We start from the raw sequence: 25,817 nt of genomic DNA, 5'->3' as shown, positions 1-25,817 counted from the left end.
AGACAGGGATCAAGACCATCCCCATGGAAAAGAAATGCAAAAAACCAAAATGGCTGTCTGAGGAGGCCTTACAAATAGCTGTGAAAAGACGAGAAGTGAAAAGCAAAGGAGAAAAGGAAAGATACAAGCATCTGAATGCAGAGTTCCAAAGAATAGCAATAAGAGATAAGAAAACCTTCCTCAGCAATCAATGCAAAGAAATAGAGGAAAACAACAGAATGGGAAAGACTAGAGATCTCTTCAAGAAAATTAGAAATACCAAGGGAACATTTCATGCAAAGATAGGCACGATATGGACAGAAATGTTTTGGACCTAACAGAAGCAGAAGATATTAAGAAGAGGTGGCAAGAATACACAGAAGAACTATATAAAAAAGATCTTCAAGACCAAGATAATCACAAAGGTGTGATCACTCACTTAGAGTGATCAAGTGAAGTCAAGTGGGCCTTAGAAAGCATCACTACGAACAAAGCTAGTGGAGATGATGGAATTCCAGTTGAGCTGTTTCAAATCCTGAAAGATGATGCTGTGAAAGTGCTGCACTCAATATGCCAGCAAATTTGGAAAACTCAGCAGTGGCCACAAGACTGGAATAGGTCAGTTTTCGTTCCAATCCCAAAGAAAGGCAATGCCAAAGAATGCTCAAACTACCGCACAATTGCACTCATTCACACGCTAATAAAGTAATGCTCAAGATTCTCCAAGCCAGGCTTCAGCAATATGTGAACTGTGAACTTCCAGATGTTCAAGCTGGTTTTAGAAAAGGCAGAGGAACCAGAGATCAAATTGCCAACATCTGCTGGATCATGGAAAAAGCAAGAGAGTTCCAGAAAAACATCTATTTCTGCTTTATTGACTATGCCAAAGCCTTTGACTGTGTGGATCACAATAAACTGTGGAAAATTCTGAAAGAGATGGGAATACCAGACCACCTGACCTGCCTCTTGAGAAACCTATATGCGGGTCAGGAAGCAACAGTTAGAACTGGACATGGAACAACAGACTGGTTCCAAATAGGAAAAGGAGTACGTCAAGGCTGTATATTGTCACCCTGATTATTTAATTTATATGCAGAGTACATCATGAGAAACGCTAGGCTGGAAGAAGCACAAGCTGGAATCAAGATTGCTGGGAGAAATATCAATCACCTCAGATATGCAGATGACATCACCCTTATGGCAGAAAGTGAAGAGGAACTAAAAAGCCTCTTGATGAAAGTGAAAGAGGAGAGCGAAAAAGTTGGCTTAAAGCTAAACATTCAGAAAACGAAGATCATGGCATCTGGTCCCATCACTTCATGGCAAATAGATGGGGAAACAGTGGAAACAGTGTCAGACTTTTATTTTGGGGGCTCCAAAATCACTGCAGATGGTGACTGCAGCCATGAAATTAAAAGATGCTTACTCCTTGGAAGAAAAGTTATGACCAACCTAGATAGTATATTGAAAAGCAGAGACATTACTTTGCCAACAAAGGTCCGTCTAGTCAAGGCTATGGTTTTTCTAGTGGTCATGTATGGTGTGAGAGTTGGACTGTGAAGAAAGCTGAGCGCCGAAGAACTGATGCTTTTGAACTACGGTGTTGGAGAAGACTCTTGAGAGTCCCTTGGACTGCAAGGAGATCCAACCAGTCCATTCTGAAGGAGATCAGCCCTGGGATTTTTTGGAGGGAATGATGCTGAAGCTGAAACTCCAGTACTTTGGCCACCTCATGCGAAGAGTTGACTCATTGGAAAAGACTCTGATGCTGGGAGGAATTGGGGGCAGGAGGAGAAGGGGACGACAGAGGATGAGATGGCTGGATGGCATCACGGACTCGATGGACGTGAGTCTGAGTGAACTCCGGGAGATGGTGATGGACAGGGAGGCCTGGCGTGCTGCAATTCATGGGGTCGCAAAGAGTCGGACACGACTGAGTGACTGAACTGAACTGAACTGATCACTATGAGAACATCCTTCAAAAAACAAAGGTGGTAAAATAATGATCTTTTCAGTGAAACAAAAGCTGAGGGAAATTATACCAGATGGAAACCTGGATCTAAACAAAGATCCAAAGTGTCAGAAAAAGATTTAAAAAATGGATAAATGCAAAATACATATAGTTTTCTTTTCTTAATTTCTTTAATGTTAATTTACTGCTTAAGGACATAAATAGCACATCAAGAGGGGTGGGTAACTGGAAGATTCAAGTATGACTTCTGGGTTTCATGACTGTGGTTATGGGCATGCCATGAGAAGAGATGGTTGGATGCCATCACTGACTCAATGGACATGAGTTTGAACAAACTCCAGGAGATGGTGTAGGACAGGGAAGCCTGTTATCCTGCAGTCCATGGGGTTGCAGAGAGTTGGACACAACTTAGTGACTGAATAACAACAACAATGGCCCTGCTCTTTGCTAAGGCTGGGAGAACTAAGGGAAGACACAGCAGCGGGAGGAAGGTAAAACACTTCTCCCTGGACACTGATGACTTCCTAGTCTGCATCCATTTAACCCAGCCTAGATTCTTCCTTGTATCTATATTTACCAGACTTTCCTCTAATCCAAGTGATTCAGGAAAAGCTGGCTTCACCTTCTCCTCCAGAGCTGGCAGAATGGTGCTAAGGGTCAGTTCATCTCTCCTGGTTAATGGCTAATTTGGGAAACCTGGCCTGAGAAAATCAGTGCAGGGTGTTCCACACCAGAGGGCAGATTTAGGAATGGGTTAGGGGAGAAGTATTGTGGGGACTTATGAGAACAAAGTATATTCTTCCCTGAGAGAAATGCATCAGAAAACAATGTCACTTCTTCCTCTGGACACTGTGGTTCGAAGGGGTGAGGCTGGTACCCTGACAGCTGTCTTGATCCAGTGTGAGCGGGAGCAGGCTTCACCCCAGCACAGAGCTCAGAGCAGGCACGTGACTCCTGGAGCTACTGCTGATGCACTGTTCTGCATCAGGACTTTCCCAGCGGACCATGAAGTTTAAGTTACATCACAAGTAGCCCAGACCATTCTACCTGACACAGACACAGCAAGTTTAAGATGCCTGTTTCCCTGGTGTCTCAGAAGGTAAAGTGTCTGCCCACAATGCGGGAAGACCTGGGTTCGATTCCTGGGTCGGGAAGATCCCCTGGAGAAGGAAATGGCAATCCAGTCCAGCACTCTTGCCTGGAAAATCCCATGGACGGAGGAGCCTCATAGGCTACAGTCCATGGGGTCGCAAAGAGTCAGACACAACTTAGCAACTTCACTTTCTCTTTCAGGTTATCTGAGTGGAGGTGTCATCCAGGCCATTGGATATCAGAGGTGAGTTCAGAGGGCAGTTCCAGGAGACAGAAGTTGGCATGTTAGCAGTGTAAACAGTATCTGAAATCATTAAGGGGTTAACTGTCAACAGAGATAAAAAGGGGGCCCCAAAATAGACCCACCCCTCAGATTAGGATTGGAATATGATGGGGTAAACGGTGGGGTTGGGGAGAGTTTCACATTCTTACTTTACATATTTTTGTTGTTGGTTTTTTTTAATGATCAGATATTATTTTCCTAATTTCAACTAGAATAAGGGAAAACACTGCAAAACTCTGTGTCAAAAAACATAAACAAAATTTTAAAATTAAACAATGGGAAAAATATTTAAGCTATGTGACAGATAATGGGTTAACTTGAAAAATCTCTTACAGATCAATAAGAAAATATTGACCACAACAATGGAAAATAAGCAAAGGTCATGAACTTAAGACATGTACACATGCATGCCTGCATACAAACACACAAATATTATAAGTGCCCATCAATATCTCATAAAAAGTTCAATTAATAAAATGAAAAATTAAAATGAAAGTCTTGTTTTCAACCTAACATACTGTCAGGGACAAAAAAAATAAGACTGACAACAAATAGTAAGTTTTGGGAGGACAGATTTAAACAGGGGCTGTCAAATACTGTTCCTCCAAGTATAAGTTAATTGAAGGCAATAAGCAATACACATTAAAACATCCACACAGCCTAGCAATTTCATTTCTTGGAATTCAGCTCTAGAAAAAAACTGTGGATGCATTCGGAGATATGACTACAAGGATGCTTATAATGCCAAATATTGGAAACAATAGGGGATTTATAAATACGCCATGCTTGTTTTTGTTGTTCAGTCACTAAGTCCTGTTTGACTCTGCGACCCCGTGGACTCCAGCACACCAGGCTTCCCTGTCCTTCACTATCTCCCTGAATTTGCTCAGATTCATGTCCATTAAATTGCTGATGCCATCCAATCATCTCATCCTCTGTCGTCCCCTTCTGCCTTCAGTCTTTCCTTGCATCAGGGTCTTTTCCGATGAGTCAGTTCTTCGCAGCAGGTGGCCAAAGTATTGGAGCTTCAGCTTCAGCATCAGTCTTTCTAATGAATATTCAGGGTTGATTTCCTTTTGGATTGACTGGTTTGATCTCCTTGCTGTCCAAGGGACTCTCAAGAGTATTCTTCAGCACCACAGCTCGAAAGCATCAATTCTTTGGCCCTCAGCCTTTTTTATGGTCCAACTCTCACATCCGTACATGACTACAGGAAAAACCATAGCTTTGACTATTGTTGTTGTTGTTCAGTCGCTCAGCTATGCTTGGTTTAGTTCATAAAATGAAACAAGTTGCAGCCTTTACCAACTAGCTGAATATTTGGTGGCATCTCAGGAAGCTTTTGGTCGCTCTAAAGGGATATAACCAGGTGATGCAAGCGCCCTAAGTCCCTGATGATTAAGGACTGGCAAGAACTCAGCTGGGCCACAGTGGGGGTTCCAAGGCATCAGAGAGGCTGCCTGTCTCTGTTTCTGGGACCAGGAGGTCTTCAGTTTCCATGGCCTTTGTGTGGACCCACCTCTCTCTCCTGACCATATTTCTCCTTGATGTGCTGAGCTCTGTCCTCATCTGGCTGCATCTCCCCAGGGTCTCAGAGCTGCAGGTTACCCTCTGTTGACTGGCTTGGTCTCCAGCCACAAAGTTTCTTTTTTTGAGAAGGAATATCTAGCTGGCTTTACTGCGCTGGTGGCCTGGTTCCCCTTGTGGGCAGTGTGATCAAGTCTGGAGTTTGTGGCTCTGAAAATGGTCCCTGGGGATCCCAGCCTGGGTGATTCATAGGGACATGCCTGTGACACTTGCTGGGATTGGTTAACTGGTCCGGGGCCAGTCCTCTTCAACCTGGTGACCAAATAGCCCTCACGGCCCCACCGTCCCTGGGAGCAGAGAGTAGACAGAAGCCAGACTTCTAGGGCACGAGGCCTTCCCTGGCTGCTCAGCTCGCTCCTTCACAGGAGCAGAAATCCTTCTCTGCTTTGGTGGAGTGATGAGTTCTCAGATTAACAGATCTCAAGGGGTGGGTGGGTCATCACACAACCAATGTTTCAACATCCTGCCCATGTCTAGACTCTGGCCAGGAACCTAAGAGGATTACACATCTTTCATAGACATCTTTCTGTGAACAGAGAACATGTATTTCTGTACAATGCCAATTCTGAATATTCACTGGAAGGACTGATGCTGAAGCTCCAATACTTTGGCCACCTGATACAAAGAACTGACTCACTGGGAAAGACCCTGATGCTGGGAAAGATTGAAGGCAGGAGGAGAAGGGGATGACTGAGGATGAGCTGGCTGAATGGCATCATCGACTCAATGGACATGAGTTTGAGCAAACTCAGGGGGAGAGTGAAGGACAGGGAAGCCTGGAGTGCTGCAGTCCCCAGGGTCGCAGAGTTGGACACAACTGGCAACTGAACAATGAACAACAAATAATGCCAATATTCTCGATTCTTCCCAACATACTGCCTGGGACAAAGATGTAGCAAGCATGCAGAAACCACAGCTTCTCATCTTTTCATATCCCTGACTCTGATGCTGGTATAGTTTGAGGATCAGGCTCAATCACTTGAACATTTTAAACTTTGGTTCAAAATTTCAAAGCTCCACAACAACTTAAGTGTGTTTAAATCCATATATTTGAAAGAAAGTATTGACTAGGAAAAAGAATTACTTGCTATTTGGAATTAATATTAGTCCACAGCAGCCTTCCTGGGGTCGTGAGGCTTTTTGAGTGCACACGACGTTAGCAGCACTCCTGCCGGGATGAGGGTAACATCAGAGCAGTGTTTAACTGGGGAATTGAGCAGCTCAGCAGTGCGGGAATTACTTCTGTGATGTCATCTATGTTGTGCTGCCAGTAAGTGTTCTGAAAATACTCTGCTCCGGAAAAGCTATGTCTGAATGAGAGAAGTCAGTTTTCCAAAATGATTCTCATCAGCCCCTGCCCCCAAACAACCTAGTCCAGTAGACAAGAGAGGAATACAACAAGCAGGCTTTGCAAGGGGCACTGCTGAGAACTCTGGGGCAGGGACCATCCTCTGGTAATGACCTTCAATCACAGTCACAAACAGACGTCATTAGATGGATGGCCCATTAACTGTGAACCCAGAAGTTTCTATCTTCCCTCTTTCTCTCTCCCTTCCTCCCTTCCTTTCTCTCTCTCTTTCCCCCCACTTCCTCCTTTTTTCTCTTTCCTATCTCCCTCCCTTTCTTCTTTTCTTTCTTCCCTGGAAGAGAATCAGACAGGCAGAACTGCTTATGTAAAGTTTTCATTTCAAAGCTAATGCTACATGCTGAAGGATGCAGGATGATTAAAGACAAAACCTTTCACCCAGTTTAAAATCTATGCAACAAAGAAACAATTATCATTCTCTCTCACACTATAAGGAAAAGTTTTTACCAGCCCATAAAAGATTAAAAATCAGTTAAAAAATTTATAAACCCTCAGTCTTTAAAACCATATATTTCTGTTAAAAAAATAAATAAATAAAATAAAACCACATATTTTTGTTCATTAAACCATTATTTTTGGTTTAAAGCAATCCCCAGAATATTATAGAAAGCATTGAGACAGCATTTTTCACAAATTCGGATTCTGAATCTTTGTTTGAAAAAGGTCATTATTTGTTTCTGGGAACATTGTTTGTTTGTTTGTTTGTTTTTTAAGTCATTCTTATCTGTTTTGGCAGGCTCTGTGAAAACATTACCCTTCCTTGCAACAGCGCTTTGATGAAAGTTAGTCTGAAAGCCTAACTAAAGAGAGTAAGTCATCCATAGCCTATGAAACAGATTCCTAGCTAAAAGAAGATTACTAAAAAAAAAATCAACATGAAAAGTTATCTTTAGGCAGTGAGACTTATGTGTTCCCCACACTCTCCTCCCTTCCATCATAAGCCATTTCTGTGCATTTTCCAACAATCTGGTCAATCTAGTGCCTCTGACTGGAGAGTGTGAGACTTCCCACGTTTGCTCAGCTGGTATTAAACTCACCACTGACAGCTGCAGTAAATATAATGGCTCACTCTCAGTGAATACACTGCAGAAGCCATCACCAGCTTTTGCTGTGGGTAGTTGTCTGGACTCTGCCTTTGGATCCGGGATCTGGGGCCTAAAGCTCCTTGCATCCTGCCCTTCCCATCTTCTGCCCCCTGAGGTTGGGCCACCTGGGTAGGTGCCCTCCACCCAGCCTGGCCCTGTCCTTCAGGGCACACTCTGACTTACTGGCCCTGGGGTGGGGAGTGGTGGGGAGGAGCGAGGGACCCAGGACAGAACTCTGTCTGAGGGGTGATGATGAGGGGCGGGGTGGTTGGGGCTCAGGGATCACAGCCCATCTCTGCTAGCACAGTACTTCTCCGAGGAGGCTGGACGGCTGGGGTCCATAGCGGAGCCAACATGGGTCCATGTGACTCCGCATCACCTCGGTCCATGTGTGTGGCCCCATGTGGCCCATCTGGGATGAATGCTACTTTGGTCACAGCCCTGAGGCCAGAGGGCTGACCCCCAAAGTGATGGCCTCAGCCCCACTGCAGGCTCTGTGCTCCTCTGGGGGCCTCTGCTCCCCAACCCTGGGGTGACCTCCGCTGACTACCAGCCTCTCTTCTCCACTCACTGTGAGGATTCTTGCTTTACCTGATCAGTTTCAAGTCCTTCAGCAGGAGCTTCTCCATGCACCACCCCCCGACACACACACACACATCAGCTGGCGGGGAGGCCAGGGTGGGGTCCGCCGTGAAGCGATTAAAGCTTAGAGAACAAGAAAAGACAGGGCTGGGGGTTGTCCTGCTTTGTGGCATAAGATTCCAAAGAGTATCTTCACCCCTAGAAGATGAAGCTTCACCTGTATCCTCCTGTGCATCCTGGGGTACCTGCTCAGAGTATCTGGGGCAGGGGGTGAACATCAGCAGAGTGCAGGGGCTCCATGGAAGCCAGGGTGCAGACCCCCCTGAGCGGACTCTGCCTGACAGCACGGACAGGCCCCTGGCACTCCACATGGTCACCACAAGGGTTCGTGAAAGTCTCTCAGTTGTGTCCAACTCTTTGCAACTCCATGGACTATATACAGTCCATGGAATTCTTCAGGCCAGAATACTGTAGTGGGTAGTTTTTCCCTTCTCCAGGGGATCTTCCCAACCCAGGGATCAAACCCAGGACTCCCACATTGCAGGTGGATTCTTTACCAGCTGAGCCACAAGGGAGCCCATGAATACTGGAGGGGGTAGCCTATACTCCTCGTGCATCTTCCCGACCCAGGAATCAAACCAGGGTCTCCTGCATTGCAGGCGGATTCTTTACCAACCAAGCTGTCAGGGAAGCCCCTACCATGAGGGTGCTCTCTCTCAAATGGGAGTCGGGTGGCCACAGAGAACCTTCATGTGCACTAACGGATGGTGAACAGGTGTGCACTGCATCTCTTCTCTGGCCACTATTCCAAATCTTTATCAATACATCCATTTACATCACACAGGCCTGTGGATTTTGTGATATATTCCTAAAGCAAGCTGTGCATACATTTGTTTTCAGACAAGTTGTGTCCATTTGTCTAGGATTCCACAGGTCCTGGATTTTCATGGCCAGTTTGTATTGCTAGGTTTCTGGACCTTACTCACAGAGGGAAGGGAATTAGGACCACATCTCTGTGGTAACACGCATTGTTTTACTGCTAGTTTGCCATAGTGAAAAGCTGGAAACTATCTGAATGCCTAATAGTATAGGACTGGTTCAGTAAATTGTAGTGGGACATTTCAATGGAACTGTCAACTGCAAATTGGGACTTGCCATCTAGCTCAACAAGGATTAAATCATGTGCTGCTGTAGCTGCTGACCTTCAACACCCACTGAAAGGAGTTCAGGGTGGAGCGCAGAAATGAGGCACTCTGTACTCAGAAGGGAAAAAACTGGCAAGACTGGTCCTCAGACAGATTTTTGAAGAGCCAGCTTTATGAGTCCAATTCTTGTATCTCCTCATATCTAGAAAGGCACTGAAGTCCTTCAAGGTGACAACTGTTCCTTGTGACTAGCAGTCTTTATGAGACTAAAAGAAACTTTCTGGAAAAATATGTGCTTGATTGCATGTCAAGAGTCATATCAGGATCACAGTCTTCATCAGAATCACATCTATACTGACCTTCCCCAATGCTTCTTTGGAGCAGTTTCTCAGAGCTACTGTGAGGGGTTATCTCCTGGGATACAATCTTCATTTTGGGCCAAATAAAACTTAATTCACAACTTTCACGTTATACACTCTTTTTTTTAAAGTTGACAGGACTATGAAAATGAAACTGAAGGTCAGCTGTTCTATTTCTAAGTTTAAATTAAGGGAGTTTACTTTGTTTTCATGAGACTCAGCATAAGGCAGTTTGATGATCATCTGAACGTTCCTTCTGGCGTCAGCAGAAGGACAGGTGTCCTCCCTGCCCTCCACTACAGAGATGCACATTCAGCGGAATGAAGGGAGGAGGGGTGGTGTTGGGTCTATTTTACCACAGTAAAAAAGATAACAAAAAAAACCTCCAGACCAATAAGACAAATACCCCTGTACCTATCACCTAGAATGAACAAATATAAATATATTGTGTCATATTTTACTCAACCTAAATTTTAAAAGTAAAATATTATGAATTTAAAAAGTGACATAAGGCTTCCCTCGTGGCTCAGTGGCAAAGAATCTGCCTTGTGATGCAAGGGACACCAGTTCCATCGCTGGTCCGGGGCGATCCCTCATGCCGAGGAGCAACTAAGTCTGTGTGCCACAGCTTGAGTTTGTGCTCTGGAGCCTGGGACCCAAAACTCCTGAAGCCTGAGAGCCCTAGAGCCCATGCTCCACAACAAGGGAAACCACAGCAATGAGAAGCCCGAGCACCACAAGTAGAGAGTAGCCTCCGCTAGCCACAATTAGAGAAAAGCCTGAGCAGCAGCAAAGACCCAGCACACCCAAAAAATGAATAAATAAGTAAATAAAAATTTTAAAAGTAATATGGAAGTCTTAATTTCAGTTAGGGCCCAAGAAAAAATATATATGCAAGTAATTCCTACATCCTGAAGTCAGAGAAGAAGGACCCACCCACAGAGAGGATCAGAAGTACTCTGATTCATTTGGATGAGCAGCTCAGACAGCAAGCGAGTACGGGGGCCACAAAGATTGAGATCCCAGAGGGCTGTACTGTGAAGGGAAGGCAAGAGCCTGGGAAGCACAGTGAGAACTCATTTCCAGCCCCTTTCTTGGCCAATGTGCAGGCGAATAGCCAGGTAACAAGCGCTGGAAACCATCCATCGCTCAGTCCTCACTGAGTTGGGTGAGGGGCCTATGGTTGGGTTCCTAACTAAGTTCAGTTTACACTTGTCCACCTTTCCCTGCCGATATCCTGCTGGTTTTTGATGAAGACCACCACTCTCTATCCCTGCTGTCCCTTCTGATGGTGCTACTCTCTACAACTCCTCCTAGGATTGCTCCTAACTTTTTTCTTGATTGGTTGGGGCAGTTTCCCCATGGCTCTTATTCTACATGTCAGGAAATCCTTATAAGGGTTCTGCCAACTACTATGTAAAATCCCAACTATGCACATGGGAGCTGGGAAATAACCACGGGCAGGCCAAGGACCTGGCAGGGCTATAGGGTGTTCTTGGACCAGAACTCCACTTGTCACCTGCCTTCATAAGCCCAGCTCTTACTGCAGGAACATAACACTATTTCAGATCAACCCAGATTCTCTACCCATTCTACCCTGTAGTGGGGTTGCAGCATCCTTCATCAAAGGGAATTGGCACCTTCCTTTCAGTCAGTGAGCTTTCAGTTCTGTGAACTGATTTGGCTTTGGACAGTGAGTGAGAGACTGTGATTTTCCATTGCCATGACTCATTTCAAACTTCAGCCTTCCAACACTTGGATCCTACTTGGTCAGCTGCCATCTCTCTCACTCCAGAGTGGAGCACCTGGATCTATTGGTCATCAGCTGTGACTTCGAAGGTGGAGGAAATTCCTCTAGCACTGCTGCCCCTGCGCTCCCCCAACCCACGCTCTTCCAGGACACCACCATCCCCATTTCCAGCACCTTCTTCTGGTCAGCTTTGGCCCATGCAGGATGTGTCCCACCCATCTCTCAGAGACGCCATGCCCCACCTCCCCAGCGCACTCCTTGAGCTTTATGAAAGGAACGTCCACTGAGTTCTCCGAAGGAGCAGGGCCAGGCAGTGGGGTCTCCGCTTGCACAGAGGGTTCCATTCTGAAGTCCGTGCTCCCTGAGCTTTTCCAGTGCTTTGCAAGGAAGTTCAAACCTCACCTCATTCGCTGTGGATCACAGTCCTGTCTGCACTTCAGGAAGTTTTCCTGACAGTGAACGAAGAGGGATGCAGGTGCCCCTGCGAGGACTCCCATGTCAGCAGAGTGCATTTCTGTATTGATACATTCTCCTCTCCTCATCATCAAAGGTCCGTCCTTCTTTACTCAACACCTTAAGATTTACAACTGCCCATTTCCATCTCCTTCCTATCAGTGCCTGTGAGCCAAGCCCTACGATTCTTTTGATTGTATAAGCTTTCTTCCCGGAGCGTGACCTGTTTTCCCAACTAAAGCGGCACTGAGAGCAGTCAGGAGGTAACACGTGGTGGTGGTGAGGAATCTGGAGAAGTAGAAGCATCATCGTGGGACAGCTCTTCAGGTGAGTCTAGCAAGAAGTTTAGCACTCCAGCGGGCATGCACAGAGAGGTCCAAAGAACCTGGACTCTCAGATGCTATTTGGGAACTATCCATTTGGGCTGCCAGAACCCAAATACCATAGACAGGATAGCCCAAATGTTTATTTCTCACAGTTCTAGAGGCTGAGAAGTTCAAGATCAAATGCCAGCAGATGTAGTGTCTGATGAGAACCAGCATCCTGGTGCATAGTAATGTGTCTTTTGTCTTCTTGCCCCCCCCTCCCCCCACCATTTGAAGAAAGAGAGCAGCAGAACCTGCTGGGGTTTCTTCTAATGAGGCTTCACCATCATGATGAATCATCTCCCAAAGGCCCCACCTCCATCTCAACATACAGATGTGGGGGGAAGCAGATGCCTATGCAGTCCACAGTAGGGCCACATGCACTCTGATGAGAACCTCTAGAAGCTTCTTCAGCTCATGACACATGGGGTGTTGGCAGTTAACATCCCAACCTCCTCACCCTTCAGTCTGGATAACTCGGCAGTATTTCTGGACTTCCTCTCAGAGTTCTCCAGTGGGACCAGGCCCGGTTGCCTACAGTGGTGGCGGGCTGTCAACAAACATTTCACTGCTTCCTTCCTTGCTTCCTGTTCCTGCCTCCCTTCCAGTGTTCTTCACCTGGGTTCCTGGCATCACCCACTGTGGAACATACTTGCATTCAAATCTCCCTCCCAGGGCTTGCTTCTGGGAAAATCTAATGGAGTAAGAGTCATTCCTTTTTGCCCAATAATTCCAATTCTGAGTACTTATCCAAAGGAAATACTCCTTAAAAAGGAGGGGGGAGTAGTATCCAAAAAGGATATTGCAGCATTTTCATATGATGGGAAAATTTGAAACAATCTAAATGTCCAACAAAGATCCATTTGGTCACATTTATTTTTCATCTATCATGTACCAGGTACCATGCTGAACTTGGGATTCCCAAATAGAATATTCCACAATTGGATGGGACAAGAGACAAGGCAGGAAGATGATGAAACCCGGACGAAGGCAGTGGCAGTGGGGACAGACTGGATCGCAGAGAGTTTCCTTAAGGAAGAATCAACAGAAGCAGGTGACCTGTTAGACATAGAAGAGAAAGGATAGGGAGACAGTGAGGGTGATGGGAAGCATGGTGGTGGGACAATTACTGCTTAGGAGACAATTAGGAGGTATTTTTATGACCACTGAAATTTGAGAAGGAGCTATGTCTACAAAGTCCATGTCTACCTGAGTCCAGGTTTCCGGCTTCAGTGAATGGGAGACAGGAAACAGAATGTAGCTAAAAAACCAGGTCTGAACAATAAGGTCTTTTCATTTATTTCCTTATTTTTAGCTGTGCTGGGTCTTTGTTGCTGTGCAGGCTTTTCTCTAGTTGTGGTGCAAGCGCTTCTTCTTGTGCTGGCTTCTCTTGTTGTGGAGCATGGGCTCTAGGTGCACTGGCTCAGTAGTTGCAGCTCTGGGCCTAATAAGGAACTCTAGAGCACAGGATCAAGGGTTCTGTTGCACGGGTTTAGTTGTTCTGCAGCATGTGGGATCTTCCTGGATTAGGGATCGAACCCGTGTCTTCTGCCCTGGCATGCAGATTCTTTAGCCACCAGGGAAGCCCAAAAATAAGGTCTTGAATCCAGATTTTCTTGAGTTTGAAAAGCTTTACTAGATTGTTTTTGTTTAATCGATAAATTGTGTCTGACTCTTTTGTGACCCCATGGACTGTAGCCTGCCAGGTTCCTCTGTCCATGTAATTTTCCAGGCAAGAATACTGGAGTGGGTTGCTTTTTCTTTCTCCAGAGGATCTTCCAACCCAGGGATTGAACCTGCGTCTTCTGCACTGCAGGTGGGTTCTTCACCACTGAACCACCAGGTTGCTTCAAAATTATTTAACATCTGCGGACCCTCAAGCCACTTCACCATACAAGTCAGGCTCCTGGACTTCTGTCTACAAGAAGTTTCCTTCAAAAGAAATGAAAAGCCAACTACATAACCTTTGAAAAATAATTTAGATCTTTCTTATCAGTTTTCTTCAAGTCTTTTTCCAGGAGTTTCCACAGGATAGATCCCAGATACATTCCCTGAAATCCCTCTTTGATCATTTCCTCCTCTGCTCTCTGCACCCACCATGTGCCTCACCACTGAAGATGCCATGAGGACCAGCAGCCAGTGGAGGCCACACTGAGCCTCTCAAGGGAGGCTGATGGAACCAAGTAGGCAATGTACCTTATCTCTGTTCATTTTGTTGCTCACCGTCAATGCAGATGCTGCTGGTATGAGAACTGCTTGCTGCTTTAGAGTCCTAGCTACACACAGCAAATGAGGGCAAACCCACAGAGGGCAAGCACTGCACCCCCAGCTAGCATTTGCCAGAGTTCCTGAGGGACCATGTCCATCTGGTGACAAGAACTGCTGCTGTGAGATCACAAATTGATGAGCTGTTTGACCCCAACAGCCATGGGGAATCCCAGGAGATATTATGCCTTTAATTTAGTCAGTTTGAAGGATGGAACTTCGGAAACCAGGACACTTACATTGTGGGGCATTTCTGGAGGTAGAGTGTATGTATTCCTGTTATATTTTGTAAGGGTTTATTGGCTGCTTAATGTTCTGTGTTACAGTTTCTTCTTGGTCCAATAGCTTGCTGGTTTTCTCTCACCAGTGTTTGCATTATCTTACTTGTGTAAGGACACTTTAAAGTACCCAAGTATTTTAAACCTCTCAGGAAGTTCTTTACCACTGAGCCACCAGGTTGCTTCAGCCTTGTTTAACATCTGTGGACCCTCAAGTCACTTCACCATGCAAGTCAGGCTCCTGGACTCCTGAAAATCCCTTGGAGGAGAGCATGGCAACCCACTCCAGCATTCTAGCCTGGAGAATCTCGGTGAACAGAGGAGCCTGGAGGGCTACAGTCCATGGAGTCGCAAAGAGTCAGACAAAACTAAGAGACTAAATGTCAATGTCAAGGACGCTTTAAAACAATGAAGTATTTCAAACCTCTCAGGTAGCTCTGTTTCACAGAATTTCGATGGTCTGTATGCTCTGCAATCAATCCTTTAGCCACTAGCCTGTATGGCTACTGAGATTTAAAATGTGGCTAGTTCAACTGAGGAACTGAATTCTTAATTTCTGTTAAAGAAAAAATCTATGCCTGACACTTGTAGAAGATGATGAGGTAAAAGGAAGACTTCATTCCAGCTGTGCATGGGGTGACTACTGTGACAGGTATAAGGGCCACCACAATGGGTCTTGTAGTGGGGTAGGGATGGGTTCAACTCCAAATTCTGAAGAGGAAGTGGGAATTTACAGTCAAGTGGGGTGTCAGCAGATGGAAAATTACTAAGAGGTGTTAAAAAACAAAATTCAACTGAGTAAAATTTAGAGATTTTATTGGCTTTATTAAATGATTCATGTTTTGGGCAGATGGACAGAAGCTCCAAGGAGCTACCCAAAACAAACGACTTACAGGCAGAAGGGAGCTGGAACAAGGGAGTTATTCCAGGCAGAGAAGCAACTGGTTACTACAAGGTCAAGGAAGTCTACCTAGCAGATCACCTACCTAGTGGTGATTAGTGAATCTTGATTTATTCCTTTAAATCCCATTTCTGGGAGAGCTGAAACTATCATCAAATCTAGATTGGTGACATGGGGCTTTCCATCGACTTCCTTTTGGGCCTGTAGTCTTGTTTTTAACAGAGGCAGCACAGGGGGTTTTGGGTGAGCTGACCTAATAGGATTCTAGGTAAAAGCAGGGCAGGGAGATCAGATGTCACGCGAGGGATGCAAAGATGAGGAACCTGACTAAATATCAAGAGTGATCAGTTACTGAGAATGGGGGCTTCTGGCTAACTGACTCAGCAGGATTGCAAAAATTTGACAATGCAGAGAGAAAAAGGGCAGTCCAAAACTCAGACCTAGCTGAAAAAGAGCTCAGAGAATCTTGAGTAGAGTTTGGTCAAGAAGAGAATCTTTGTTATTTCATTTATTTAAAGTTTAAATTTCAGTGTTGGACAGCACAGCTTAATTTTTCTAACACATCACATTTCTACTGAAGATGATAAGCTATTCTAAGAACGCAAGTTTCCCAATAATGAATTATCTTACTGTAAAAGGAGATGATTTCCATAATCAGCATGTTTGTTTGTTATGAGATGATTTGTTCTTTTTACAGGTAACAAAAACCTGTATAGTCAAAGCTACGGTTTTTCCAGTAGTCATGTATGGATGTGAGAGCTGAACAATAAAAAAGGCTGAGAGCTGAAGAACTGATACCTTCAAACTGTGGTGCTTGAGAAGACTGAGAGTCCCTGGACTGCAAGGAGATCAAACAAGTCAATCCTAAAGGAAATCAACCCTGAATATTCATTGGAAGGACTGATACTGAAGCTCCAATACTTTGGCCACCTGATGAGAAGAGCCAACTCACTGAAAAAGACCCTGACGCTCAGAGAGATTGAAGCAAGCCAGGAGAAGAGGAGGACAGAGGATGAGATGGTTGCATGGCATCACCGACTCGATGGACTGAGTTTTAGCAAACTCTGGGATATGGGGAAGAACAGGGAAGCCTGGCGTTCTGCAGTCCATTGGTCGCAAGGAGCCGGAGACGACTGAGCGACTGAACAACAAAGGTAACACTAACTTTTAAGCTTATAACGTTTACTTAACAAGCTGTCGTCTCCAACCTCCAGGAGACGTTGCCTCTCCTGGTGTAACAGCGGTTTATTCGGCACAAAACCCGGGGGCGGCCAGGCGCAGGCATCAGTCCCGGTTTACATTATCCTAGAGAAGAAAGTGGGGCACATGCCGCTAAACTGACCTAGATGATGTTCAAAATAAAATTCAAACCCCAGGGCGCTCAACCTGCAACTCTCCCTGAAGCCCAGCCTCCCCGGCCTGCCCGCTCCGCCCCTGGGGCTGCCTGGCCCCGCCCCCTCCACCTGGGCACCGCCTGGACCACGCCTCCCGCGGCGCCCCGCCCCGCGAAGCGCAGACAGCGCGTTGACGTCACGCACCAGGTACTTTCCCCGCGGCCGCGGCGGCGTGGGGGCGGGGCGGGACAGGCGTGGAGCGCGCATGCGCGGCAGCGGCTGCGCGCTGCCCGGATCGTGTGGGGCCTGAGCCTCTCCGCCGGCGCAGGCTCCCTCGCAACAGCTCGCTCCCGCCGCCATGTCGGCTGCCATCGAACGGGAGTTTGAGGAGTTAGACGCTCAGAATCGCTGGCAGCAGCTGTACCTGGTGAGTGGCCGGCTCACAGAGCCGCCGCCGTCCCCCTCAGAGGACCGGGCTCGCGCCCGCAGGCGCCCGCCGCCTCCCCCGCCTCCCGTTGGGGCGGAAGTGGCGGCGCGCGTGCGCCGCCCAGGGCCTCTGCGCTTCGGCGCTCGGGGTGGGGGGGGGGCGGGGGGGGGAAAGGCCGAATGCGCGCAGGCGCAGTGGGCTCCGAGGGGCGGTGCCGGTGGCGGGTGTGGGCGTGGCCGGGAGAGGGCAGGGGGCTGCTGAGGGTCGGGGGTCCTGGGAGGGTCGCGGCACCGTGGCTGGGCAGCCGGCTCGCGGCTGCCTGAGCGCCTTCGGCGCGCGGTCGCCCCCTCAGAGCTTTCCGGAAGGAGCTCGGTGAATCAGGGAAGGCTCCGAGGGGCTGCCGCGACCCCGGGCCGGGCCCGGCGGGGTCGGGTCTCCTCGCGTCGTGAGGCGGCTATGCGGACGCGAGCGCCTAGCGTGACTTTCTCGTCTCCTAGGGTAGACGTGCCCTAGGACGGTCTCCCGACTCAACCACGGACCTTTTCTGTGCGAGTAGAACTTCATTTTATGTCTTAAAATGATCTAGTTGTCCGCTTCCTCCTGCTAATCATTGCATGTTATTCCCAGGATTACAGTGAGTGGTGTGAGGTAAATGCTGTTTTGGCTCCTCTGTACAGTCAGACGACAAAAAGGGCTTTCCTGTAAATCTAGTTGCTCCCGGGTTTTTTCCCCTTCCCGTTTAATTAGATGACAGTTCCTCTTGTCATTATGTTCGTAATGTAATGTTTTCTTCTTGAGCACGTTAGCAGGACGTGTAATAAGTACCCTGATCCACGTGGGTCAGCGTGCGTTAGAATTGGGTACTCACTGCAAAGAAAACTGGTAAGGATTTTCCCAATTATAGGAAGTTTTAAATGCAGATTCTCGTAGGAAGCTTTATGTGAGAGGCTGCCAGCTGTGTCTTCTCTAGTTACATTTGTTTTAGAAGGGACAACTGTCCCCAGGTTGCAGGTAGTTTATCAGAACCCAGGTTTGAGAAGAGGTGGTGCTTGCTACAGCTTCATTCACCTGGACATTTTGATAAACCACTTTTGACTTTTTTTGTTTTCATTAGTGAATACCCTTGAATATTCCATGAGAACTATAATTCATCTTATCAGAAAAATGCATTTATATCCACTAAAAATTGTATTCAATGGCATGGAGTTCAGGAAACTCTTCATGGGTTTCTGCCTAGGAGTTCTTTAATGGGTTGGTCAGAGCTCTTCATTTTTATTTTTTTCCTAAGGGAAGGACAAGAGCTTTAGGTAGGTCAGTACAAATCATGCAGATGGTTTGGAAATGCTGACGGCCAAGGACAGAATCTTGACAGACAACAGTAAAGGACACAGGTAGAGAAAGGGAAGTTTGCAAAAAGAAAGGCTAGAGAGGAATAGCCTTAGGAGTTGGGGTAAATCGTTGGTGGGTGTGGAGGGAGCTGATGGTCTGTAGGCGTGTGCTGTAGGGGGCACAACAAGGTCACAATCCAAGAGGCCCATTGAGTTAATGTCTCAAAGATCAACAGGTTCCTTAAAGAGAGCAATTTGTGTGGAAAATAGAAGTCAGATGGAGGACGGAGCTGGAATGGTGCCTTGAAACCCCTGCCACAGCTCCTGAGACCACAGGTCTTGCCTCCCCATGTGTCTTTCTTCCCACTTTTCCACTGGTTTCTTCTGCCCCTTGAAATGTGCTGTCTGACCTCTTAAGGCCTTCGTAGAGACAGTTCTCTTTGCCTGCGCACAGCTTTTCTTTCCCTGTTTCTTCCCACCTTTGCTTAACTACCTCCTCCTCATCCTTGGATTCTCACTTCCTCGAGGAGGGGGTGGATTCCTGGCCCTCCCTGGCAGGGTGGGATCCCCTGGATGTACCTATGGCCTCCCCTTTCAAGGCTGGGCATTGGCTGTGATACAGAAGCACAGGACTTCAAGACAGCGGTTTCCATTAAGCAAACCACTGTTGTTTGAGTAGGAAAAAGTGTTTCAGTGGACTTTCTGCTTTGTAGATCACAGCAGTGGGTATGTTGATGATAACGTTTGAGAAGAGTTGTGCTTTTTTTGGCAATACTAATTTGGTTAGGAAAAGAAAGGCTTTGCTCTTGAGCAAAAACAACAACAAAAAAAAACTGAATGAAACTAAGAGCTAGACTTGCTTTTAGTGTGTGAGGACTTCTACTTTATACCTTATCAGTCAAAGTCCTGTAAGAAAAGGGAATGTATTATTTTTAGTCTGAAACTCTGGCCCCTTACTCCTTTTTTCCCCTCTCTGAACAGTTGCTTTTACAATGTAACTTGTGACATGGGAGGTTTCTGGGAGTGAATGACTGGATTGGCGCTCATTCTTAGTTGCTTGTGTTCACTGCCTCATCAGGCTTCCTGCAGGCCATGCATCTATCTAGTGGGCACTTAATATGTGTTTGCTGAACACTGACTTCCTACCACAGAAGGGTGACTTGATGGTTTACATTATCTGGATGGAGCGGGGGAGGCTAAAGAGAGAGGTTGGAGATTGAAGAAAGAGAAGGAATGCATATTGGAGACAGAAACCTCAGGAAGCAGGGGCTGATCGGACCAGGAGCACAGGGTGGAAAGCCTTGCTGTGAATGGGCGCGGCTGGCAGAAGTGAGATTGCTGGAAAGGTCTAATTTGGTCTGAGCGACAAGCTAGTAGCATTAATATAGTCTGAGGTTAATTCTGGCTTTTTGAGAAATGTTCACAATCCCTTTCTGCCTTTCCCTTGTTGCTGCTGATTGCCATGTGAATCAGCAGGGGCATTAGAAGGGCAGAGGAAAGGAATGGAAGTGTGTGAGCCTTTCGGGGAAGAGAGTAAAACTGTAGGGAAATGGCAAAAGCTAAGTTATGGAGTAATGTTTCTTGTAAGTGGTAGTTCAGGAAGAATTGGGGTAATTAATCAGAGTTTGTGGAACTGGTCATTTTTCTTCAATAGAAATTCATGGTTCAAATATTGTCAGATTAAGAGCAGTTTCTATCATTTGTGAGTCAGCTGATTTTTAAAAGTAAAATATCAAATGAACACTATTCTTCTAGTATTTACCTTGGCAGCCAGTGTGGAGGAAAAATCAAAGCTGTCTTGTTCTAAAACTGTTCTCTTGCAGTATCTGTTCCATGTTCTGCCAGCCTTAATGTAAGTACTCGGGGCTTGCTTCCATATTAAACTCCTTGATTTTCTTGAGAATCACTTGCATTTTCACACCTTGGAGTCTTTTGTCTGGATATACTGGACAAGTTGGACATACTCTCTGTCTACCTTACTTGTCTGGAAAATGTCTTCAAGACTAAACATCAGTCATTTTGTTGTTTAGTTGCTCAGTCATGTCTGACTCTTGGTGATCCTGTGGACTGTAGCCCACCAGGCCTCTCTGTCCATGGGATTTTCTAAGCAGGAAAAGTTGGTTGCCATTTCCTTCTCCAGCGGATCTTCCATCCTAGGGATTGAAGCCACATCTCTTGCATTGACAGGCATATTCTTTACCACTTCGCCACTGTGGCAAAGCTATGTGTTCCTTCTTTGATTCTGAATGCTCTTTTATTAGCATATGAATCCCATTGTTGTACAGCTGTCTGCCAGTCCATGTAGTTTCTTGGGAACTGCCTCATTTTCCCTTGTTTCCCCACCATCTGCCTGTAGCCTAAGGTGTGCCTGATGCTCAGGTAGCATTCACTAAACAAAAGTACTGCTGTGAGATGTCAGCACCTTGGTTTTTCCAGCCCCTCACTTGCCGCTGAGGTGACCCCGTCTAGCCACAACAAGGTTGTGACTGCTGTGGGGTTACCACATCCACTGGGAACTTACAGCCTGTGCTGTTGAGTCTCACTGCACTCTGCCTTGCTCTGCCAGCATGACAGCCTCTGTTGCTTCCTTTATGATCTGCTTGAGACAGTGGTGCTGAAAGAATCATGACATTTTCGATGGCAGGAGAGAGTGGGATGTGCTATAATAGGTTGGTCCTTGTGGGACTGGAGGCCTTGAAAACCATATCTGGGACCCATGGATCAGACTGGAAAGGGATTTCCAAGTGCCCTGAAACTGCAAACTTATTTGAATGCCCCCGGGGATGTGGTTTCTAGGGGATTCCAGGGCTTCGGTCAGATTCTTAAATGGAACTCTGTGATTCCTCAGTCAGTCAGAACCACCGTTTTAAGGAAAAGCAACCCGGAAAATGATACCCTGGTGAAGGATATAGAACTGGAAACAGTACTGTTTCGCCTTTGACAGGATCTGTAGGTTGTGTTCATGGTGCTGAGTTGTGTCTGACTTTTTGACCGCATGGGCTATAGCGCGCCAGGCTCCTCTGTCCGTGGTATTTCCCAGGCAAAAATACTTGAAGTGGGTTGCCATTTCCTCCTCCGGGGATCTTCCCAGCCCCAGGATCTAACCCACATCTTCTGGGTCTCCTCCATTGGCAGGTGGATTCTTTACACTGAGCCACCTGGGAAGAAGCCCAGTTCTCTAGGTTATGGATACCTAGAATCATGGAATTCCAGATGGCTGCATTGGCCCTGCCCTTTCTAGCTTGCTTTTGTTCAGGGTATTGACTTTAAAACAGAATCTCCAGTAGCCCTTTTCGGTTTCTCCTAGATCAGTAGTATCCACAAGAATTTGCTATTCCCTGCTGGAAAACTGTCACAGTTCTTTTTTTTTTTTTTAATCTATTGATTTGTTTGGCTGCACCGAGTTTTAGTTGTGGCATACAAACAGTTAGTTGCTGCCTGTGGGATCTAGTTCCCTGACCAGGGATTGAAACCAGGCCCCCTGCATTGGGAGCACAGAGCCTTAGCCACTAACGCTAGGAAGTGGCTAGCTACTAAGGAGCACAGAGCCTTAGGAAGTCCGTAGCTCAGCTCTTGGTGTCTCTTTCTGCAGTTCTGATCCCCTGCTTGATTGCTTTGTTTTCTTATTCTGTTCTCTCTCCAGAGAGTAAACCAGGGATAAAATCTAGGAAAGCAGAATTAAAATTTACATAAGTGCTAAATTAAGTTAAATGCGCTTTACTTTCTCAGCATTCCTATGATTTGTTTCCCCTGGAAATTCTTACCTAGATTCTCCACACACTGTTCCCTGTTGGTCGCGCCATTAAAATTTTTATTTCTTACCGGTAAACTGTTAGGGGCAGAGAATATTTAAACCTACTAGTTTATTAGAACCTTTGATAATACCATTCAGTTCAGTTCAGTTGCTCAGTTGTGTCCGACTCTGCAACCCCATGAATTGCAGCACGCCAGGCCTCCCTGTCCATCACCAACTCCCAGAGTTCACTCAAACTCATGTCCATCGAGTCGGTGATGCCATCCAGTCATTTCATCCTCTGTCGTCCCCTTTTCCTCCTGCCCCAAATCCCTCCCAGCATCAGAGTCTTTTCCAATGAGTCAACTCTTCGCATGAGGTGGCCGAAGTACTGGAGTTTCAACTTTAGCATCATTCCTTCCAAAGAACACCCAGTTCAGTTCAGTTCAGTTCAGTTGCTCAGTCATGCCCGACTCTTTGTGACCCCATGTATCGCAGCACGCCAGGCCTCCCTGTCCATCACCATCTCCCGGAGTTCACTCAAACTCATGTCCATGGAGTCAGTGATGCCATCCAGTCATTTCATCCTCTGTCGTCCCTTTCTCCTCCTGCCCCCAATCCCTTCCAGCATCAGAGTCTTTTCCAATGAGTCAACTCTTCGCATGAGGTGGCCAAAGTACTGGAGTTTCAACTTCAGCATCATTCCCTCCAAAGAAATCCCAGGGCTGATCTCCTTTAGAATGGACTGGTTGGATCTCCATGCAGTCCAAGGGACTCTCAAGAGTCTTCTCCAACACCACAGTTAAAAAGCATCAATTCTTCAGTGCTCAGCTTTCTTCACAGTCCAACTCTCACATCCATACATGACCACTGGAAAAACCATAGCCTTGGCTAGATGGACCTTTGTTGGCAAAGTAATGTCTCTGCTTTTCAATATGCTATCTAGGTTGGTCATAACTTTGGATAATAGTGACTAACCATATACTAACTCAGTTTAGCATATAAATTTACAACATAGCAGCTGATAGCCAAGGAGCAGATATGGTTCAGCCAGCTAGTGTTACAGCATGTGAGTTCTGACTCTGCTAGTAAGCTTTTCTGTTATGTTCTTAGTTGGTGTTCTGCCTTGCTGGGCTGTTGTCTGAAATGAGTACAGTGCTATTTTAAATGTATTGAGTATAGCGCTAATTTAATGTTCTACTTATGGTTTAGTAAACAGTGAAATCCTTGCTTTTAATGATCGTGGACACATTTAGACACCTTTAAGATAAAACCTGTGAACAAGAGACATGACCACATACGTTCAGTTCCCCCAGATTTGGTGTATGATTTCAAGGGCATCATAGGCCCTGAGGACCATTGGGATTGCTGACTTCCAGGAAACTTGTGTCTGTGGATTTCTGGCATCTTTTCTGTTTGTTTGTTTTAATACACTCCTACTCTTTCACACCCAGTACTCTAACTTAATAAGCTCATTGTTCTGTCACTTTGTTTGGCTCATGTCTCATCATTGATAACTTTGTGTCATACTGCCTGCATTCCTCTAAAGAAAGTCTCATGCTGAATTACTTTGTTTCTTCTTTCACTATATTCAAACAGGTTTGTATTTTGAAAGCTATCATTTCCTCTTGACAGTTTGCTTAGTTGTGCTTCCAGGAGTTCTTGAAGTGGGCTGGAGTAAGGTTCCTGGACGGTGGTCCGCTCCTCCTAGTTAAAGTTGGGACCTCAGACAGTCCAGGTTCTCCATGATAGCGGCAACTGTTCTCAACCAATGAAATTACAAAACGCAGGTGATGTGATGTGAGGTTAGTTGCTCAGTCGTATCTGACTCTTTGTGACCCCATGGCGTTGCCATTTCCTTCTTCAGGGAATCTTCCCCACCCAGAGATCGAAATAGGATCTCCTGCATTGCATTCAAATCATAAGTTTTTATTTTTTGAAATCCCTATTACTGTAATATCAGGGTAAGAAAATTACACAATATTAAAAAATATGGCACTTCACTCCAGTACTCTTGCCTGGAAAATCCCATGGACAGAGGAGCCTGGTAGGCTGCAATCCATGGGGTCAGTAACAGTTGGGTACGACTGAGTGACTTCACTTTCACTTTTCATTTTCATGCATTGGAGAAGGAAATGGCTACCCACTCCATCATTCTTGGCCAGGAGAATCCCAGGGACGGGGAGCCTGATGGGCTGCCGTCTATGGGGTCGCACAGTCGGACACTACTGAAGCAGCAAGCAATATTTTAGTACTTGGTATATATAGCTTTTTTTACATAGTATATGGGAAATGTATCCTTGTACCGTAGAATGTTCTATCTTGAGCTCTTGTGATGGAACAGCAAGTAAGAATTTAGGAAATGGGAAAAGAGCTGTTAATTTTATAAGAAAAAAAAAAAAAACCTTTAAGATAATCCCAAATTGGTTGTTTATAATTATGGGAGAAATACCAAAATTTCTTCTTTATATTTAAGATCCCTAAGGGAATCCTGAATTATATGTGGGCTCATTGTTCTCTTTATTAGTCAAATGTTTTTGCCTGTACTCTGTATGAAGGTCCTGTGGATGGACACAGTGAAGTGTGAAGCTAAGTATCTCACATCCTTCAAACCCCATTACTTAAGAGTGTTCAGGCTTGGTTATGGCTCTGAGAGTGCCCTTCACTGTCTGGGGAGATCAGATTCCTCATGGTGTATGTCCTGCTGTATATCATGCTTTCTGAGAGGCCTTCTTTGAGTAAAAGAGTTTAATAAGAATAAAATAGCTTATCTTGCCTGAACCTCCTCCTTTGTATGAGACATGGTATGTAACTTCATGTGGATTATCTCACAGGTGGTCACACATGAGAAAAACTGAGATTCAGCTTCTCCAGATGTATGCTGCAGTTAACCAGCAGGTCCAGACAGGAATCCAGTACTGAATTCTAGAGCTCGTGTTTTAATACCTGAATAAGTAAATTGTTGGGGTTTCAGGAATATGACAAGAATGAGAAAAGTACAGAAGGGCATGCAATGCAAGAGCAAGTCACTGCTCCTACCATTCCTGGTTCCTTCCTGTGCCTGTGCTTCTCCATTCACACCCATCTTTACCTGCCTGCCTGCCTGCCTCCCCTCTCCCTCCCTCCCTCTGTCCAGCCTCGTTAAAACAAATGTTAGCATACTGTTTTACACCTTGCTTTTTCTCTTACATATAGAAAATCCTTCCATATAGATCTCATGTGTTCATTTTAACGGTTGAACAGTGTTCATTATTTAAGCACTCATCTGTGCACATGTAGGTTATTTCCAGCCGTTAGCTGTTGGGAGCAGTGCTGCGAAGAGCGTGTATACACACGCCCATCAGTAGTGTAGGAAAGTGCCTGGTTTCCTACAGCTTTATATGCCTAGTGTTTAATCTTTGTTCATGAGGTGGAAAATGGTCTTACTGTTGTATTTTGCAGTTCTTTTTTTATGAATGAAGTTTAACAGTGCTTACTTTTAAAAGTCACTTGTATTTCCTTTCCCTTTCTGGTATGTTAGAGCTCTTTACATA

At 45.8% G+C, this 25,817-nt stretch overlaps 1 protein-coding gene and 1 long non-coding RNA gene across 9 annotated transcripts in view; one reads left to right on the top strand and one right to left on the bottom strand.

The window, feature by feature from the left end:
• Window positions 1–15,360: 15,360 nt before the first annotated feature.
• Window positions 15,361–17,324, bottom strand: LOC105612300 (uncharacterized). Its single transcript, XR_001436591.4, has 2 exons — window positions 17,001–17,324; window positions 15,361–16,767 (listed from the first exon to the last, which is right to left on the bottom strand). It is a non-coding gene; the product is annotated as an uncharacterized LOC105612300 (long non-coding RNA).
• PTPN2 (protein tyrosine phosphatase non-receptor type 2) overlaps window positions 17,062–25,817 on the top strand; it is a 65,539-nt gene continuing 56,783 nt past the window's right edge. For 7 of the 8 annotated variants that reach the window (XR_001436590.3, XM_060405253.1, XM_015103690.3 and 4 more), the window contains exon 1: window positions 17,062–17,223. Coding sequence is in view for 5 of the 8 variants with exons in the window: in XM_015103690.3 (XP_014959176.1) it covers window positions 17,155–17,223 (69 nt within the window). In the remaining 3 variants the exon portion in view is untranslated. Of the gene's footprint in view, window positions 17,224–17,426; window positions 17,872–25,817 lie in introns of those variants that run through there. The other variant, XM_060405252.1, reaches the window with a different exon arrangement.

Source organism: Ovis aries, chromosome 23 (assembly GCF_016772045.2).
Source record: "Ovis aries strain OAR_USU_Benz2616 breed Rambouillet chromosome 23, ARS-UI_Ramb_v3.0, whole genome shotgun sequence".
NCBI lineage: Eukaryota > Metazoa > Chordata > Mammalia > Artiodactyla > Bovidae > Ovis > Ovis aries.
This window is presented reverse-complemented; position numbering and strand designations above follow the sequence as displayed.